An 18,435-nucleotide genomic window follows, 5' to 3' on the forward strand; every position below is an offset into this window, starting at 1 on the left:
TGAAATAAGCCATCTACTCTTGACTTGTTTACTCATGTTAATCAAATAATTAATCCATGACTTGTAATCTCCTTCCAAAAAGATATTCAAATTTTATAAAAAGAAAGTTTTTAATCTCAACCACAATACAGCCACATCATGGCAATAATTAATTTTATAACCAGATCAGTTAAAAACTAAACAGCTATTTTTGAAAGTCCGTAAAAGTGATGTCCCATGTACAAACATTTTGAACAATTTAACATAATTTTATTGAAGGGATAGCCATTTGAGAGCTTGACCTTTTTATGAATTCCTAGTGAAGTCATAGAAATCTGAGTACCTTTTAAATTTTTTTCTTGAAGGAAATAACTTGGGAAGTGCCAAGGAAAGAAACGGAGAAAGCATTTAACATAAACTGAAATCACTAATACTTAATGGGAAAACATAATATTCTATTCTGAGACATTTTAAAACAGCTACTACAAAATCATCCTTTCTAGGGGACTAGGAAGTTCTTCAAAACTGGTGCTTAAATTGTATTACCTAAAGAAGGACTGGATGGAAATAGAACCTGTAAAGGCCAAAGATCAGAAAAAGTGGTATGATGAGATTCAAGTTACAATCAGCCCTTTATGTATGTTGGTTTCTGCATCCATGGATACCACCAAACATGGATTTAAAATATGTGGGGGAAAAAACATGGTTGCATCTGCACTCAATAACTGCAGACTCTTTTCTTGTCATTATTTTGTAAACAATACAGTATCACAACTATGTACATAGCATCTACATGGTATTAGGTATTATAAATACTCCAGAGATTATTTGAAGTATGTGGCAGAATGTGCATAGGTGATATGCACATATTGTATATCAAGGACTTGAGCATTCACAGGTTTTGGTGTTTGCAGGGTGCCCCAGAACCAATCCATCACAGATACCAAGGGACAACTGTACTTCATTTGAATTGCTATTTTTGGTCACAAATTTCCGTAAGCTTTATCCCACCCTTGGTTCCCCATGGGACCACTGAGTCATGGGTTCTTCTGTGTTGTTATTGTTTGCTGGAAAGACCCGATGCCCTTTCAAGATTTCTTCAATTTTAAGGTTAGAAAAACCAGTTCCACTAGCAAAATTTGTATGCTAAATCCCTTTTGTTTTGAACCAGTGAGATACGAAGTCAAGAAATACATGGATTGACTCAAGGAAAACAGAATCATAGTGCTCTTCTTTTGCAAGAATAGTCTTTTTTCTAAGTCTATTTCATCACTTTGTGGTTTCTTCTATCTTCTTTCGCTCTGTTCTCCTGTTGACCAGGAGAACTGTCTTGAGCCCCCTTTCTGGTCTGCAGCAGCACACCCAGCCCACCACAGTCATCTCTGTCCTAAGGCATAATGGGAGGCAGCAAAAGAATTCTAGACTCGGCGGCCAAATTCAGGCGTCAAATTCTAGTTCCACCACTAGTTTTGCAATCTTGGGTAGGACACCTAAACTCATTCTCTCCCTCCTTGCCCTTCCATTTTAAACTTTTAAATAATTTTATCAAAGTAACGTATTTTATCAAATGCATACATAGGTAACGTATAAAATACAATAGAAGTTACTTTTACTGGCCTCTTAAGTGATTTGCCTGATTAAGCAACTCTCTCCATTCCCTCAATATATCCTACCAACTGATGCTGACAGCCAGCTCAGGACCGGATGCCCTCTAGCCCTCCAGTAAACTCCTGATCCCTCCTGTGAAGATGTATGTGGACCAAGAGACAGTGGTGTTTGTCCCCAGATCTGCTGTGCCAGTTTTACTCATTCATATAATTATTCAATGATAATTATGTAACCAGTGACATATGGGTGTGTAAAAGAGAATTGCTATGTCTATTAAAATGTTTTGTAAAGACTCAATAAAGTTGAGTTACTAAAAATGAAAGGCTATAGGTCAGGTGCAGTGGCTCACACCTGTAATCCCAGCACTTTGGGAGGCCGAGGCGGGAGGATCACGAGGTCAAAAGTTCAAGACTAGCCTGACCAACATGGTGAAAATCCATCTCTACTAAAAATACAAAAATTAACTGGACATGGTGGCACAAGCCTGTAATCCCAGCTACTCAGGAGGCTGAGGCAGGAGAATCGCTTGAACCCGAGAGGCGGAGGTTGCAGTGGGCAGAGGTTGCAGTGAGCCGAGATCATGCTACTGCACTCCTGCCTGGGCGACAGAGCAAGACTCTGCCTCAAAAAAATACAAAATAAAATAAAATAAAGGTTATAGAATTATATGTGAGCAAGATAGTGGTAAAATATTGGGTAAAAACTTAAATCTAAAAGGATTCTGCTTTGTGCCTTTTTCAATCTAATGAAGCAGAAACTGAGAAATATAGATGATGATTATGGGTGTAGTTTATGTAAGAAAATGCAGAACTGGAAATATGTGGCTATATTCTGTATGTGGAAATCCTGGCAGTATTTCCAGGGGGCTCTTATGATACTAAATTAGATAAGGTTCATATAACACACTTAGCAGCATGCCTGATATTTAATAAGCATTCAATCCATGTTAGCTGTTATTGTGGTTATTTTTCATTTAATAATTGCGCATCCAGGCAATTTTAAAAGCAAAGATAAAACAAAAGGCAAAGTGAGACCAAATCAATATTTCAAAAGAAAACATTGGGATAAACTTTTAAACCCAGCGACAAAAGGACCTAAACTTCACTGTGATGATTTTTTTCTTTGCATCCAAATATCCGTGTGTAAAATTAAGAGGATATTGATGATCAAATATCTACAACGTTTAGCTGGAAAAACAAATCCTGGTTCATTATTGAAAATAAGGCCTTGGCATTCCAAGTGTAACCCTATTTCAATTTTAACAACAAACTGCCACATAGCCTTAGGAAGCTCTTTAACCTTTTCCTATCCTTGTATTCTCAGTTAGATAAGGATGATGACAAACAACTAAATTTATTTATCACATGGCCAGAAGAATTATTTTGAATTCTTTGAGAAAGGTACACTATGGTTGTATTTGTGTTCTCTCACTTGAGTGTGAGCTCTGCCTGGCTGAGTGCTGTGTGAGGCTCTAACCCTCAGGATAAGGATCAGTGAAATGCTAATTTTTTAAAAAATTAAATTTTCATCAAAGCTCTAGACCTATTCACTTATTACGATGTTTGTGCCAAGTTTCAACAGGTAAAACATGCTTCACCACAAAAAACAACAATGATCAGAATAAGTTATGGGATGAAAGGGAAAGATCCTATTTTATTCGATTATATGTACAACTAAATTAAGTTTTAATTCTTTTTCAATCTTGTAAAGGCAATATAAGAACAGATATACTGGATGTGAGGTTTAAACTCATTAATTTTAGTGGCTCTGGCCGAACCCAATTAATTTCTGTTTGTGAAGCAATCCCCATTGTTGGGGTTTCAAGTTATTTTCACAGTTGACCGTGGAAGAATATGCATAGCTATTCAGTGCATGATCTTGTAGCTAGTCAGTCAGTCTGTATTGATTGTGTGGACTGAGCCCAACATCCTACATATTTATTACATACAAATATAGAGAAAAATAACAATGATTTAAAAGATATAGTTAAAGCCTTTAAAGAGCTATATACTCTATTACTATTACTGAGAGGTGGGAGAGGATACTTTTCCTTAGGAGACAATTCAAAAGATAAAAAATAAATTGTATTTATTTCCCTGTCATTTAATCGATCCTTAAATAGCTCTTTCAAAAATTTAGGTTAATTCAATATATATGCATAAGACTAATCTAGGCTCAGAGAAGTTAAAAAGAGGAACCAGACTGGATCATCCCAGTGTTCAATGAATTTGCTATAGTTGGGGAGAAAGGCATTCATATAACTAGTATACTTCCATCCATGATGTGTGGAGGGACAAACTAGGTCAGGGAAGAATTACCAGTACCTGAGTGTGCTCTCATCGTAATGCCCTAATATCAGGTTTCCAGACACCCTTAAGAAATTGCCAGATTTGCACAACCTTCATATTGGAGCCATCATGGAGATGGAGGAAAGAGCCTGTCATGTCCACAGTTTTTAAGGAAATGACTTGATTGTTATAAGTCAGATAGCTTAAAAGCAATGTCTGATGAGAACAATCTCTCATACAATCAATAAGCAACTTACCAGAATATTGTAGGATATAAAGAAGCAGACACACGTGACTTTTTGAATAACCAATTTTTCCATATCAATTTAACTTTCTTCCTTGATTCAGTGACAGCCTACATAAATAATGATAATATGCTAGATAAAATCAATTTTGTATGGAGGAAGATTTTGAGTTCTAGTCTAAACAATATTCTTATCACCAAGCCATGACAGTGTGACCTTACCTTAATCATGCTACCATTACCTGGGTGAACGGGTAAATATAGAGTTGCAATTACCATAAAGTGGGTGGGAGCAATGCATTACATATCCAGGTCCAGCTCCTGGGGATCAGTTGTACTGAAGGACCTGTAACTTACTGATGAGCTATATGACTCATAAATACCTGCCTCCAAAATGCAAATATTACTAAATCAAGTAGAATGGACAGTACCTTACACCAGGAAGTTCATAACAAGATAGTTGAAAATGCCTTTGGATATATGCTTTAAATCATTCTAAAAACAGAATAGCATATCATTGATGCAAGTGTAAACTGGTATTTTTTTGGCACACGTGAAATTTGCTAAAAAATAATTTAAAAGACAAGTGCCAATAAGATTTTTATTTCAATTAGGGTTAGCAAAGCAACATTATAAATGAATCACACTGAGACTAGGTGATTTAAGTGGGGCAGGCTAGCAGGACGGACGATTAATCCTACCATTTCTTAAGCCACACCATCCTTTATTACTTAGTCACCTTTTAGTCAACATATTTTGAAAGATTTTTTTTAAAAGGCATGCAGAGAGCAAAATATTACATACATATTTATAAAATATAGAATAGAATATATATTAATATATATAAGTAAATGTATTATATAATATCTATTTGATTATATTATATAAAATATATGGTATGACATAAGTATATATGTTATATGTTGTATTATATATAATATATATTATATATACATATATATAAAATGTCTTTTAAGGAAAGAAATGGAACCATATTAACCCAAAAAGCCAAAAACTAAGTAGTCATATAATTACATTCTTACTGCTCTGTAAGATTGTTCTCAGAAGGAGCTGAGGCTCTCCTCTCCCCATAGGTGACTGAGCAAGAAGAAATACACTATGTTACAATAGGCCAACTTCATGTGGCAGAAACAGGCCCTTTGTAATCACCATGAAAAATCACTGGTTCAAGGAAAACCTTAAGATTTTCTTTCTTACAGCTGTTTACTACAGAATAAACTATCATTAGTTCTGGATAATTTAAATATCCATGGGGTTGCTTGCCTCAGAGCCCTCTTCTTTTGTCCTAGCTTTCCGTTCATTTACTCTTCCACGCTTCCCAAACTAAGGCATCCAATAGTGGGCCACTAATACTCAATGCCAGGAGCTGCACATGACATCTCTATCTCAGTTTCACCCGAAGACATCGAGCCCAAGTACTCAATTTTAGACGATTTTATTAATAAGTGAAAATATTATTGTATATTAGCACATTGATCTGTGATGGGGTGGAATGCTGAGAATCAAAGGAAATTATCTTCCTTGTGATGGTCATTTTCCAATGCTCCCCAGCCCACAGTCCCTAGCTCCATTTCCCTGTCACAGACAGCACAGGCTTAAAGCCCAGACTTTTCCATAGCAAATTTTCATGGTAATGCCAGGTTTCCTAATAAGTGACACCAAGCTTAATCAGGCCAGAAACACAGAGGATGACACATTGTATTTCATGACCCTCTCCCTTCCCATGATTTTTCTTGTTACAAATAAAATATTAGAGACTTTGAGGCATCTTTGTGTAGAAAGTTTTATAAATGTCTTTGGATGTGATGGTAATATATGAATTTCTTTCCTCTTCTTTTTCAGGATGGGGACCAATGAAGTACTTGCAGCCTGTACCCAGAATCAGTGAGTAACTTCCTCATAGTGTTTGAGTCTTGGGTAGTTATAGGTAAGCAGAGCAACAACTAGAATATCTGAAAACCTCAGAGTGTTGCTTTTAAGCACCTGTTCTGGTGATGATAGCCATCCCTAGAAAGCACAGCCTCGGCGGCATCGCTGGAGGCATAAAGTCTTGGAGGGTGGGGAGAAAAGCAAGCAAACCATGACCCTTGTCCTCAAGGGAATTACAAAGGAAACTAAAGGCTCTGAAGACCGATTTCAGTTACACATAGGTTGGTGTTCACCTTATTTGAAAAAGTTTACATATTTTTTAATTTTTCTTTTAAAAGTATTTAACACTTTCCTGGCAAATTGCACTATAGTCTTTTTTTAATGTCTTCCTCTATGAATAGAGTAAAACCTCATTAGTTCAGATATTGCCAATACACAATTCTTGACAATTTGATCTAGACTAAGCTGAAATTTAGCTTTGAATTGTCTGCAAGGAATGGATTTGCTAAGTGAAATGGAATATTTGTAACCCATGTAAAAAGAATACATTGTTTTTATGACCTTAGCATACAGTGGTCTTTAGGCAAAAAGATTCAGCTGTAAAATGAGGATTATTAAGGTCATGAAGTAGATGTCCCCTTAGACTTTATTAGTAGGTAATAGTATTGAAAGTAATTAAACAATGTTGCTTTCAATAAATTCTGACTTCCATAATTCAGGCTAGATCTTCCTCTCCTCCTTTCCATACTAATTGTTTTAATCTAATGAGGTTTACTATTGTGTAAAATGTGGATGAAAGCATTTAGTAATAGAAGATGATCAATTCCTATTATCTTAAAAATTTATAAATATAAATTCTAATTTTGCAATGCATGTCTGTAATGTTGATCACCTAGATGACAGTAGTGTTTACTTTACAAGAAAAATAATGTTTTATTCCATTTCCTGTTTCATGATCTCACATGGCAGGTAAAATTTTTTTTTTCATTTAAACCTCAGCATTTTTGCAAAGCAAGCAAGTCAGATACCTGGGGCAATAGCAAAGATTTGAGGTGAGGGAAAAAAACAAAATCTGACCATGCCCTCCTAGGGGTATGTTGAAACATTGGAGTAGTAACTGAATCACCATGCATCCATTTATTCCTTTATTCATTCAACAAACACTTAGCCAAGGGCCATGCTTATTGCATCAAGGGATAGAGAGATAAATAAAACTCCCTTTTTGTCTTCATTGTACTGGTAGCCCATAAGTTGAGATAGAGATGGAGACAAATGATTTTCTCATATGATAAGCAATGCATTATCCCAAAAAACAAAGTACTTTGGGAATGCACAGAATACACCGTTAAATGTAACAGGAAGAGTTGGGAAAATATTCAGTAACAGTTATCATACTTGAACTGATTCTTAAAAGCATGGAGACATCAAAGCACATGTACTGCCCGAGTAAAACCACATATCCTTAGAGTTAGTTGTATAGAGCTGAGGGAATGTGGGAGTAGTGTATGGTCTATACATAAAAGTATATTACCAAGAAAAGATACCCTTTAAGTGGTCAAAAACAACAATTGGAGTTTAGAGAGAGAAAGATTTGAGAGTCAGTTGCATAGAGAGTTGACATGTGAAGAAATGGAAATAAATAAGATTATTCAAGGGCACGGGAGAGAACTTTTAGGAACACAGAATAGAATCAACTTCTTCCTGAGACAGGAGAAAAGGAAGAGCAGGGAAAAAAACTAAGATAAGTTTAAAGATGGATATAAAGAAATTTGAGGGAGTTTATGCCTGAAAGCTTCCATTTTCTTGACACTATACTGTGAATAAGCATGGGATGCAGAATAGGAGAACACAAGTTCGAAACTCAATTCAGCCACCCACGAACAACGCGACATGGGTAGGTCACGTAGCCCCTCTAAAATTTCCATTTTACCATCTGTGAAATGGAGATAATAATAACATGCAATCCATAGGTCAGAGAACTTCATAACACATGCGGAGGCACTTTATAAATTATAATGCACTTGACCAGAACACATGCTGGGTGACCTCACTGAGCTCTTGTTTATAAAACAGGGACAAGCTGGGCATGGGCACATGTGCCTGTCATCCCAGCTACTCAGGAGGCTGAAGTAGGGGGATTGCTTGAGGCCAAGAGTTCAAGATTGTAGTGTGTGATGATTATTGTACCTGTAAACAGCCACTGCAGTCCACTCCGTGCAACACAGTGAGACCCTATCTCTAAAAAATCAAATAAAATAAGGATAACAGCACATAGCTTACACGGGTTACTAAGAGCATTAAAGATAAGGTATCCACCATGTGTGCTCTGTAGAAGGGAAACACTGGGTTACTGTCTTCTGTGAGTAAGAGCTTGTCTCTGGGGAAAGAGGAAAAAAATCTGCAATGGGGAAACAAGACAAGAAAGAGACATGGAAAAATATTTTTGAACAGAATTAAAAGCCTATCCTGAAAACATGAGTTTGCAGGTACAGTCACACTTATGTACTCTGGAGCAATCAAAATGAATGAGTCTGGAGCTGGGGTAGATCAAAGCAGGTATACTAGTGGCTGAGAGCAAGTGCCATCAAGGGGACAATTGGAAATGCTGGCCAATGCACATCTCAGAAGTTTAGAGGCCCTGTTCTCTGGCCTCAGCATTTTGACAGAATGGCACCTTTCTATTCAGAGTCCTCAGCCTGTGATCCTATGACTTGTTGTTGTCAAGTAAGTGAGTGGTTTATGCAAAGGACTGAGCCGCCAGATGTCTCCAAGGTTATACGCTGTCACCATCAGCTAACCTCCATCCCTGATGCTACTGATCAGATTTAGGACAGTGGCCAGCCAGACCCCTGCCTGACCCTCCTACCTTCTCACCTCCCACCCTTGTCTCACATCCCAACTGCAGCCTATTCTCAGCCTCCCCTTCCACTTGAACTTTCATTCTTCCCTAGCACATAAGGTAGTAAAAAAGCTGTCCACCTCCTCTGAAATAGAAAGGTAAAGTTTCAGTCAACTATTAATAAAAAGGAGCCAGACTGCAAGCTACCTGCCCCTCACACCTTTAGCACCAAGTCTAAACCTCATTCCAGAATTGGCTGGTTGCAACAGGCAAGACTGCACTTCCTCCCATACTTGGAAGTGAGTTATCTCACCATCCACTAGGAAAATGTTCAGTGTCCTCTTAAAATGTTTAGTGAGCCTTGGGGACCCCAAGAGAGAGCTGCCAAGATCTATCTTGATAGTTAACTAAACTTACCTCTGAGAGAGATTTGAATTGTTAGAGCTTTCATCCTCAATTTGCCAAATGGCAGTAATAAAGGAAATATAGGCTATATCTTGCACATTATTGACTCCTATTTTAATTAATGTAAGACATATTCCTCATTTGGGAGCATGGTTGATTCACTCAGCCAATGGTTATTCATTAAGTATACCAAATGCAGGGTGCTAGCTCCTAGTCAAGATCTTTGGAGATAATGAATATAAACATCTCTCATGAATAATATTTGAAACATCCAGAAAAACACATCCAATTAGACAAAATTCCAGGCTCCTGTGAAAAGGCAACTCCAAAGACTCATTAGGGGTTGAGAAACCCAGAGCATTTTCTTCTCTCTTCTCAGCCTTGGCTCCCAAAGCCCACTCTTCTGTGACTACCAACATGAATCACGTGAAATTCACCTCCAAGCGCCTTGCTTCCTGTCCATTTCTTTCAGTCCACTGTGGTAACCTGCTAATGTGGAGATTGCCCCATGAAACATTAACACCCCCAACCCCACAGGTGGGCCTTCCCTACACAGCATGAACCACACTAAAGTGCAGCCCTGCCTTTCCTAGGGTGGGAAGCACCAAGTAATGTGTCTGCTAATACGGTTTCAGACAGGGTGCTCTCTCCCATTCCACAAATGCACATCAGTCCTTTCTCCAAGGTGCTTTAATCTCCTAGTGTCATGCCAGCCAGCCCCCACCACACCCCTGCCCAGTGCCCTCTACAACAGAAAAAACAAAATTTTTTTCTGCCTGGTTTGTATGCAGTCTTCATTCTAGACCTGCTCAAGAAGGCAACTTATCTCTCATTAAACACAAATGCAAAGACAAACATCTATTCATTTTATTTCTTTGACCCTAATTACACCCTCCTTCTATTTCCTCCTATAATCAACATGCCTCCCATTTCTGGGTTCTTTGTGTATGTTCTTTTACTCTGTTTCTATCCTTTATATATCTCACAGATGTGAGTAACACTTGGAATGTAGTCTTTTAGTTTATTTCTTAGAAGAACACAAGACTCACATCCATGCAGTGGCAAAGCCAACATTAGGGAGAGGTGTGCAGTGGTATGTCATTAACATGTTTTTCTCTTTTTTTTTTTTTTTTTTGCCATGTAGTGAAACAGTGTTCAATTTGGACCAGTTCTGTGAGTCCTTGACAGCAAGAATATAGCCCAGACTAGCATCTCTGATTTGGAGATCTTGATAAATTTCAAAGCAAAATCTAAAACTTGACTCTTCTGATTCTGACTCCTGTATGTCCCTAGGCCTCCACTTACAGGGACTGAAAGAAAATACTTTTCCTGTATTTTGTAAGTGGAGAGTAATTCAGAATCATTTCTTATGGTCATTGAACTGAGAAATGTTCCTTGGAATTTCATGAAGAATATCTTGAGGCAGGGTTTATGTACCAGCAAAAGGATACACATATTCAAGGGTAATACCTTTTTACGTATTGATAGCATACTCTCTCCCAGAGTAGAGGGCTGCTTTTGTGCCAAACTGCAGTGCCGTGTGATTTTAAAGGTAGAGTTAATCCTCGCAGGCTACTGTGGGTCCACAAACCGGCACTTGGTGCTCTAGAGCTTTGCATTTGGTAAGCATGTTCTCCTGGGCACGGGTCCTGAAATGGGCTATTGTTTACCTGTACTCAGTGTCTTTGTCCTCATTTGGCAAAGGGAGGGATGTACATCATATTCACAAGCACTGCAGATTGCAGAGATACAGTTCCTAAACATACGTTAAGACTCCAGCCCCGCACAGGGCATGACTCAGGGTATTTTCTGGGGCACATATTGCTAGGCCCTCTGCACTCAGTTTCTCCGGGGAATGAGACAGATTGAGAAGAAGATGCTACGGTGTTAGAATCAAGGGTGGGGTTGTCATGAAGGATAGAGGGTAAAGAGGGTTGGTACTCATCTCGCAAGGGTCTGTATCTGGCCCACTCTCCTGCTCTCCTGCTTGCCTGGGGGCATGTTTCCCATTGTCAGCCTGAACGTTCTTTTCTGTAAATCCAAGATTACCAAAGTTGGTAGGAAAGGATAGTTAGAGACTTTTCTGCAGCCTTCCTAAGCTTTTGTGAGAATTAAGCCTTACAAATCTTATAAGAATTGATGAACATGATGATATTTTTTAAAATTCAGTATAAATCTTCAGATTTGTAGCCTAACAATCTCAACTGAAAAGGCCTTATCCTGCTGGGGAAAGAAAAAGTACTGTTTGCCAGCCTTACCTACTGTCAGACCAAGCCTCAATTTTCCAACAGTTTGTACATTCTGCACACACTGGGGCTGTCCTTCTCACATGTATAAAAATAAACTGTGAAGTTGTTGGGTTTTTTTTTTTCTTTTGTAAGGGAAAAGGCTGTATATGATTATTCTTGTATGAAAATAATTAGCAAAGAAAAAGTGGCACCCTGCAGTTAATTTAGCTATTCTCTTAAATATTTTCCTGGTACCTGAATTACATGAACATAATATTTTAATAAGCTGGTCTGCAAGTATTTTTCTCCTTTTCATTGAGGTTTGGAGTAATCTAAAGGGTCAAGGTTTTCAATCTTTTTCTCTTGCGTTAAAATGATCTGTCATTTCCATCGTGACAACACCCAAAAGTCAATTTTTGGGGCCTTGTTAAAGTGCCCCATAGAATAATTCAGTGGTGATGGAGATGGAGCTCTTCTCAAAGTGTAACTACTCCCCTTGCTGGCATAGTGTGGCAATGACATTCATCTCTGAAAATTTAATCTTGATTCTGGACAAGGCTTTTTGGTTTCGGTTTTTGTGATTCTTCATGTTTTTGAACTTCACAATAAATTGAGGCTTAATCTAAGGAAACTGATACTTGATAAACTAAGTTGTTAAATTTATAAAATATCAGAACTCTAAAAATGTTTCACAATGCCTACAAAGTAGGGAAATATTCCAAATAATGTTCAGTAATGCAATTTTAAACAAAATAACAGAATCTCTTAATTTTAAAATTGATGTATAATTTACAATAAAATGCACAAATCTTAAGTATCCTCTCAATCCAATAAGTTTTGAGAATTGTATACACTTGTATACCAGCCACCCAAAATAAGGTATTGAATCTCACACCCTAAATAGTTTTCTCTTTGCCCTTTCCAGTCAATTCCAATTCAAAACCTTATCACCTACCTCCCTACCCTTCTTCTACCTTCTCCCTACTTCCCAGGAAACCACTTCCTATGTATTTCACCATAGTTTAGTTTGGCCTGTTCTTGGACTTAATATAAATGGAATCACACAGCATGTACTTTGCAAAGGCCCCTTTCACATGTTATATTTTTGAGATTGTTGCATATATCAGTCATTCCTTCCTCTTTTATTGATGTGTGATATTCCACTGTATGACTACATTACAAATTCCTTATCCATTGTTTTGTTTTTGACATTTTGATCATTTCTAGTTTGGGGCTATTATGAATAGGACTGCTGTGGACATTTTTGTCCTGTTTGTGAATATGATCTGTTTGTGAATACGATCTGTTTGTGAATATGATGTTCTTTGACTTATGACAGGGTTATGGCCCAAGAAGCCCATTATAAGTCAAAAATAACATATGTTGAAAATGCATTTAATACCCCGATAAACTCATAATAATGTTAAAAAAATCATAAGTTGACCATTGTTAAGTCCAGATGCTCCTTGACCTACAATGGAGTTATGTCTGAATAAACTCATGGTAAAGTCAAAAATCCTAAGTCGAACCATCATAAATCAAGGACTGCATATATATGTTTTTATTCCTATTGAATAAATACCAAGGAGTGAAATTGCTAGACCATAGGTAAATGTCAGTTGGGAGTTTGTAAGAAACTCCCAACCAGCAATGTTGAAAGTTCCACCTTCTCCTCATCTTCATCAACCGTGAGTGCGAAATGGTGTCACTTGTGGATTTAATATGCGTATCTCTGGTGGCAAGTGATGTTGATTATCTTTTTATGTACTTGTGCCTGTTTGTATATTTTCTTTTTACAAAATCCCTGTTCAAGTTTTTTTCTCATTTTTGTTGGATTGTTTGTCATTGATTCTAGGAGTTTTTCATATATTCTGGCTGGCAGTCCTTTGTCAGACACAGGTATTATGAATATTTTCCCAGTTTGTGTATTTGCCTATTTGCTTTATTAAAAGTGCCTTTTGATGAGCAAAAAAATTTAATTTTCATAAAAAAAATAAATTATTTTTCTCTATATGGCAAATAATTTTTAGTATCTTGTCTAAAAAATTTTACCCCAAGTTTACCCCAAGTTTGTGAAGGTATTCTGCTATAACTCAAAAAGTGGTGATAGCAACTTATAAAATTGGGAATAATATTAAGGAGAGTTTGCAGGTAGACAAAGAGGCATGTTTACAATGACTAAAACACATGGATGTCGCTACACTTTCATAAATTTGTGATTAACCATTAATTTTCCAATGTCTCCTTGGTTTATTCTCTTTTTTCTGAGAAATATAAAGTAGAAATAGAAATTTGAGTGTTCTGAAAATTGTCAGGCTTGAAGTACTAAAAAAAAATTCAATGTGAGATTTGAATGTCCCATTTATGATAATGACTTTAGATAATGATCTTTATATCACAAGTGATTTTATAGCATTATTCACTGTCTTTCAGCAAGGACTTCAGTTCCAGGGAGGCAGAACATACTATTTCTGTTCTTTATCCTCACCTTTGCAGTGAGAGGATGATGGTAAATTATCAAACTCTCCTAATAATATTATGTATTGCATACAGTGATTTAGTACTGTAAATCAGTATTTAAAATAATCTTTAATATCATACATGCATACTATATCTATCATCATACATATATACATACACACTATAGAGAGATTGATGTAGGTATAGCTGTGTAAAACACCTTCATCACCTTTATTAAGATAATGTTCTAACACACCTAGAGCTTAGGAAAGCTCTGACACTATTTCCTTTGATTAGTGTTTGTTGACCCATATTGTGCTAGGCACTGGATATACAGTGGTGAGCAAGCGACCAGGTACCTGACCTCTGGGAGCTTACCGTCTGAGGGGAGAGTTAATCAAGTAAACAAAGATACAGTTTTTGATTTTGTTAGCTTCTCTGCAGGGAAGCAACAGAGTGCTGTAAAGACAGGAACAGGGGCCTGCCTGTGCAGGTGGCATCTAGTCACAGACTTGGATCAAGAGGGACCCAGCCACATAACCAGTGGAGAAGAGCACTCTGTGCAGGAAAAGCAGAAAAGGTGAAATCCTTAGGCCGGTAAGAGCCATGTGTTCTAGGCCAAAGTAACAGGAGAGGAGAGAAACAGGTAGACGTAGGAGAAAGGCGGTGGTGAGCATGCTGGTCATGCTCAGGGCTGATAGCAATGCATACTACTCTGCCTTTCAGCAGCTTAGAAGCCAAGCCACACTCCTTACAAAAGAAACATGAGGTGTTTATGGCCACAATAAGCCGGAATTAATACTTCTGTTTAGAGTGCCCAAAAAGCAACTTACATTGATAAGTGGTGGCTGATAGCCCATGGCTGGATTGAGCGGGTCAGAATTCTCCAGACAGGAGGTCTATAGAAGGGTGAGGCAGAAAGGGGGATGCTCACCAAGTGGGTTTGAATGTAGGATCCACATTAGGTACATGTGCACGCATATATTGAAGAAGTTTGTAGAGGGCCACGTGTCACATGATTAGGCGGAAGCAAAGTCTTGAAATAATGTCCAGGACTTAGACTGAGATCTTGCAAGGGACCCAGATCTCACATACACCATCAATCTGAGGCAGGTAATATGGACCGCAGAGAAACAAGAAGCAGAGAATTCTACTAAAAAACGGTTTTAAAGAATTCAGAGAAATGATGCAGAGTGATAAAGGAAAAGAAGTTCTGAAACCATGTGTGGAATCCTCTACCCTTTGGTCAGTCTAGTCTATTGGAGTATAGGAGCCCCTACATAACCCTCTCTGTGACTTTTGAATTTTTCAAGCCATTATTTCCTGCTATTAGGAAGTACGTACACGTATGCTACCAAGCATCCCTCCACAGAGCCGCCAGGAGGGACAGGGGTGGGTGTGACTGGAAGCTCCCGAAAAGGCTGCAGACAGGCAAATGGATGAGCTGGGTGCAGAGTTCAAAGTCACTGTCCCCTCCTTGATTCCACGCCCTACACTGGCCAGGCAGCATTTGCCTTCCTCTTCTCAGGTCCATTCCCCTCACACTCTCCCAAGGATGCCCAGTGCCTGCATACACGCACGCACGCACACACACACATACACACAATCAACTGCCTCTCTGGTGATCGTTTAATCTTGGGAAAATAAAAAGTATGTTTCTTTACACTGAAAAACTGGAGAAATGTGCCAGGATATCTAATCATGGGGCATGAAATTCTAGGTCGTTGAGCTTGCGGCACAGCCAGAAGGCACCAGCTACAAGAATATCTTAGCAGGAAACTCTAGGAATTTTAATACTTTCTTTTTTGAGCTTTGGCATCACATTGGATATCTACAAATGACAATAAATAAAACCTAATTTTAGGAAGAGGCTCAAATGGAAACAAGTATTCATGAAGTAAATCATTAACTTCATAGGTGGAGTCAAAAGACTAAAAATGTAGAAATGAATGAGGAAGGAACACAGGGCAGAGTCCTCAGTGACCCCCACTGGGGATTGATAAAGAAATAAGCAAAAAAGAGAAAATAGAAAAGAGAGAGACCGTAAAAGAATGACAAAAACTGGGAAAGCAAAAAAAAAAAAAAAAAAAAAAAAAGAGTATCACAGAAATAAAGGTCAAGAAAATGTCTAGAATGTGTTGTGAATACTGTTTACTACAATTGAGAAATCTGCCAAATGTAAACCAGAAAAATTCCCCCTTTTCTGGGGGAATGTGTACAGAGAAAATATTTTTCAATCACTGTTCAATTTAGAGGCTTTTTTTTCAGGAAGTGGACTTTATTTCTTCTATAAATCCTCCAGTTTTTGATTTGCTGCTTTCAAAATCTAGAAGTAAATCTGTAGTTAAGCTTGCCTGTTTAGTAATGGAGCAGTTTGAGGGGCTTTTACAATATAAAATATATGTTTGTTGAGTTGGTTGCAAAAACATTCGTTTTAACAGATCTGTAATTCTTTAAAAGGTTTTCCATTCATTGTATTAGATATTTTTTCATACCTCCTGAGGCTAAATTCGGCTAGTTGATATCAACATGGAATTGGAACATAGGAGCATAGAACTAATTTGCTCATTTGACTTTTAAATTAGTTTTGTGTGTGTGTGTGTGTGTGTGTGTTAACTAAAATTGAAATGTTTCGATTATGAGTAATGCCAAGATGAACTGGTACACTCCATTGACTTTAATGAAATGCACATGTTCTTGTAGGCTTGTGAATGAGGGCCTGGTTGCAGAGTTCTTGAATCTTGTTATTTAATATTTGTTGCACTCACATATTTTATTTATGATAATACCACAATCGTAGCTTTCTAATTTCATTAATACAATTGAACTTAAATTTTATTTATCAAGTTTTCCAAAGGGTTCACGTTACCAAAGGTGTGCCCAACCTACTTTTGCATAAAAGAAAGAGTTGGTGATCAATTTATTAAATCCAAATTAGCTTCCATTTTCTATGTGACTGTTATTGGAAAGGCACTGTGTCAAGAGATTAATTTTCAAGAAATAAAGAGATCATCTAGGAAATTCTAGGTAATTAGAATTTTAAGATGAAATTTGGGATTTTCAGTGATATAACAAAATGTGTATAATAACTTAAATACAAAACAACACCTGCTGCTAATATATTCAAAAGAGAGAAGCAACTAAGAAAATTCTCAATAATGATATTAATTGCACAGTCCCTTGAGTAAGGTTCTTTGCTGATTTTTTTAAGTCAAAGAGTCCTTTCCTGAATTAAATCTTTAGAAGTTGTTAGAAGAGTAAAATATGCTCAGATACTCATAAGTGTATTTGAATTTCATGTCATGGATCAGGGCCTCGGGCTCAAGCTTCGGGTTTCTTGTTTGTTTAATTATTTTTCCTAAATTTTTCATGCCAAATGAGTAATCAAATTATAAAAGAATATTTAAATTAACAACTGTTCATTCAATAGTAGAAAGGTAAATGACATAATAATTCATGAATCTGCCACTGTTGTGGGTAAAGGGCTCTGAAATGGACAGTATATTCAGTACGTGTAACATGCTCTGCAAATTAGCTATTGCTATTGCATGCGCAGACTTGGCAAATATGCACCCCACAAGTTCATGGAATGAGAGACTATGGAGACCACTTCACTTATTGTTATTGGATACACTGCATGTGTCATGAAAGTCATAACTAGCTGAATCATACAGTCCTTTATTTCATAAATGACAGAGTTTAAGCGGCCCTACCCAAGCTCATACGCTAAATGAGAGAATTAGATGTAGAAGGCAGGACTCCACTATACTGGTTTGACAGAGGTATATGGACAGAGGTAACACATATACACTACAGGGGTAGCCTAACATTTTGCAAACTATTAAGCCACAGGATGTAAAATTAGATCCTATGTACAGTGTGTTAAATTAGATATAATTTAATATCCAGTTTCATAGTTTACATTCATTGACAGATGACCACTAGCTATAATTTTTAGCCCCACGTCCAAAACTATTGAGAATTAAATTTACTTATCACTGTACCTTTTGTTTTATTTTGGACTCTGAACTTGGAAATATGTCACCTGGACTGGAGTTATAAGTTGACTACATCCTGTCCGTGTGAGTTGGGAAAACTTGATCTACCTTGCTGAACTGCAGGCATTTGTCTTTTTTGTTTGTTTGCTTGTTTGTTTATAGTTCCCATTTCCATGCCAAAATGCTCTGTAAACTGTAAAGAACTACAGTTAACCCTTGGAACAATATGGGTTTAAACTGTGTAGATTCACTTAGACGTGAATTTTCCTCTGCCTCATCCACCCCTGAGATAGCAAGACCAACTCCTTCTCTTCCTCTCCTCCCTGGCCTATTCAATGTGAAGACAAGGATGAAGATCTTTATGAGATCCACTTCCACTTAATGAATAGTGAACATATTTCCTCTTCTTTATGATTTTCTTAAAAATATTTTCTTTTCTCTAGCTTACTTTATTGCAAAAACACAGTATATAACATATATAACATTAAAATATATG

The 18,435-nt window shown here is 37.3% G+C and overlaps 1 protein-coding gene and 1 long non-coding RNA gene across 6 annotated transcripts in view; one reads left to right on the forward strand and one right to left on the reverse strand.

The window, feature by feature from the left end:
- The window catches only part of LOC105465439 (carbohydrate sulfotransferase 9), a 326,845-nt gene that overhangs the window by 180,863 nt on the left and 127,547 nt on the right, over window positions 1-18,435 (forward strand). For all 5 annotated transcript variants that reach the window (XM_071085509.1, XM_071085508.1, XM_071085510.1 and 2 more), the window contains one exon: window positions 5,983-6,024. In XM_071085509.1, the coding sequence (XP_070941610.1) occupies window positions 5,983-6,024 (42 nt within the window). The remainder of the gene's footprint in view (window positions 1-5,982; window positions 6,025-18,435) is intronic.
- Window positions 1-18,435, reverse strand: part of LOC105465450 (uncharacterized) — a 196,068-nt gene that overhangs the window by 13,293 nt on the left and 164,340 nt on the right. The gene's annotated exons all lie outside the window — the stretch shown is intronic.

The sequence above is a fragment of the Macaca nemestrina genome, chromosome 19 (genome assembly GCF_043159975.1).
Source record: "Macaca nemestrina isolate mMacNem1 chromosome 19, mMacNem.hap1, whole genome shotgun sequence".
In the NCBI taxonomy this organism is placed as follows: domain Eukaryota; kingdom Metazoa; phylum Chordata; class Mammalia; order Primates; family Cercopithecidae; genus Macaca; species Macaca nemestrina.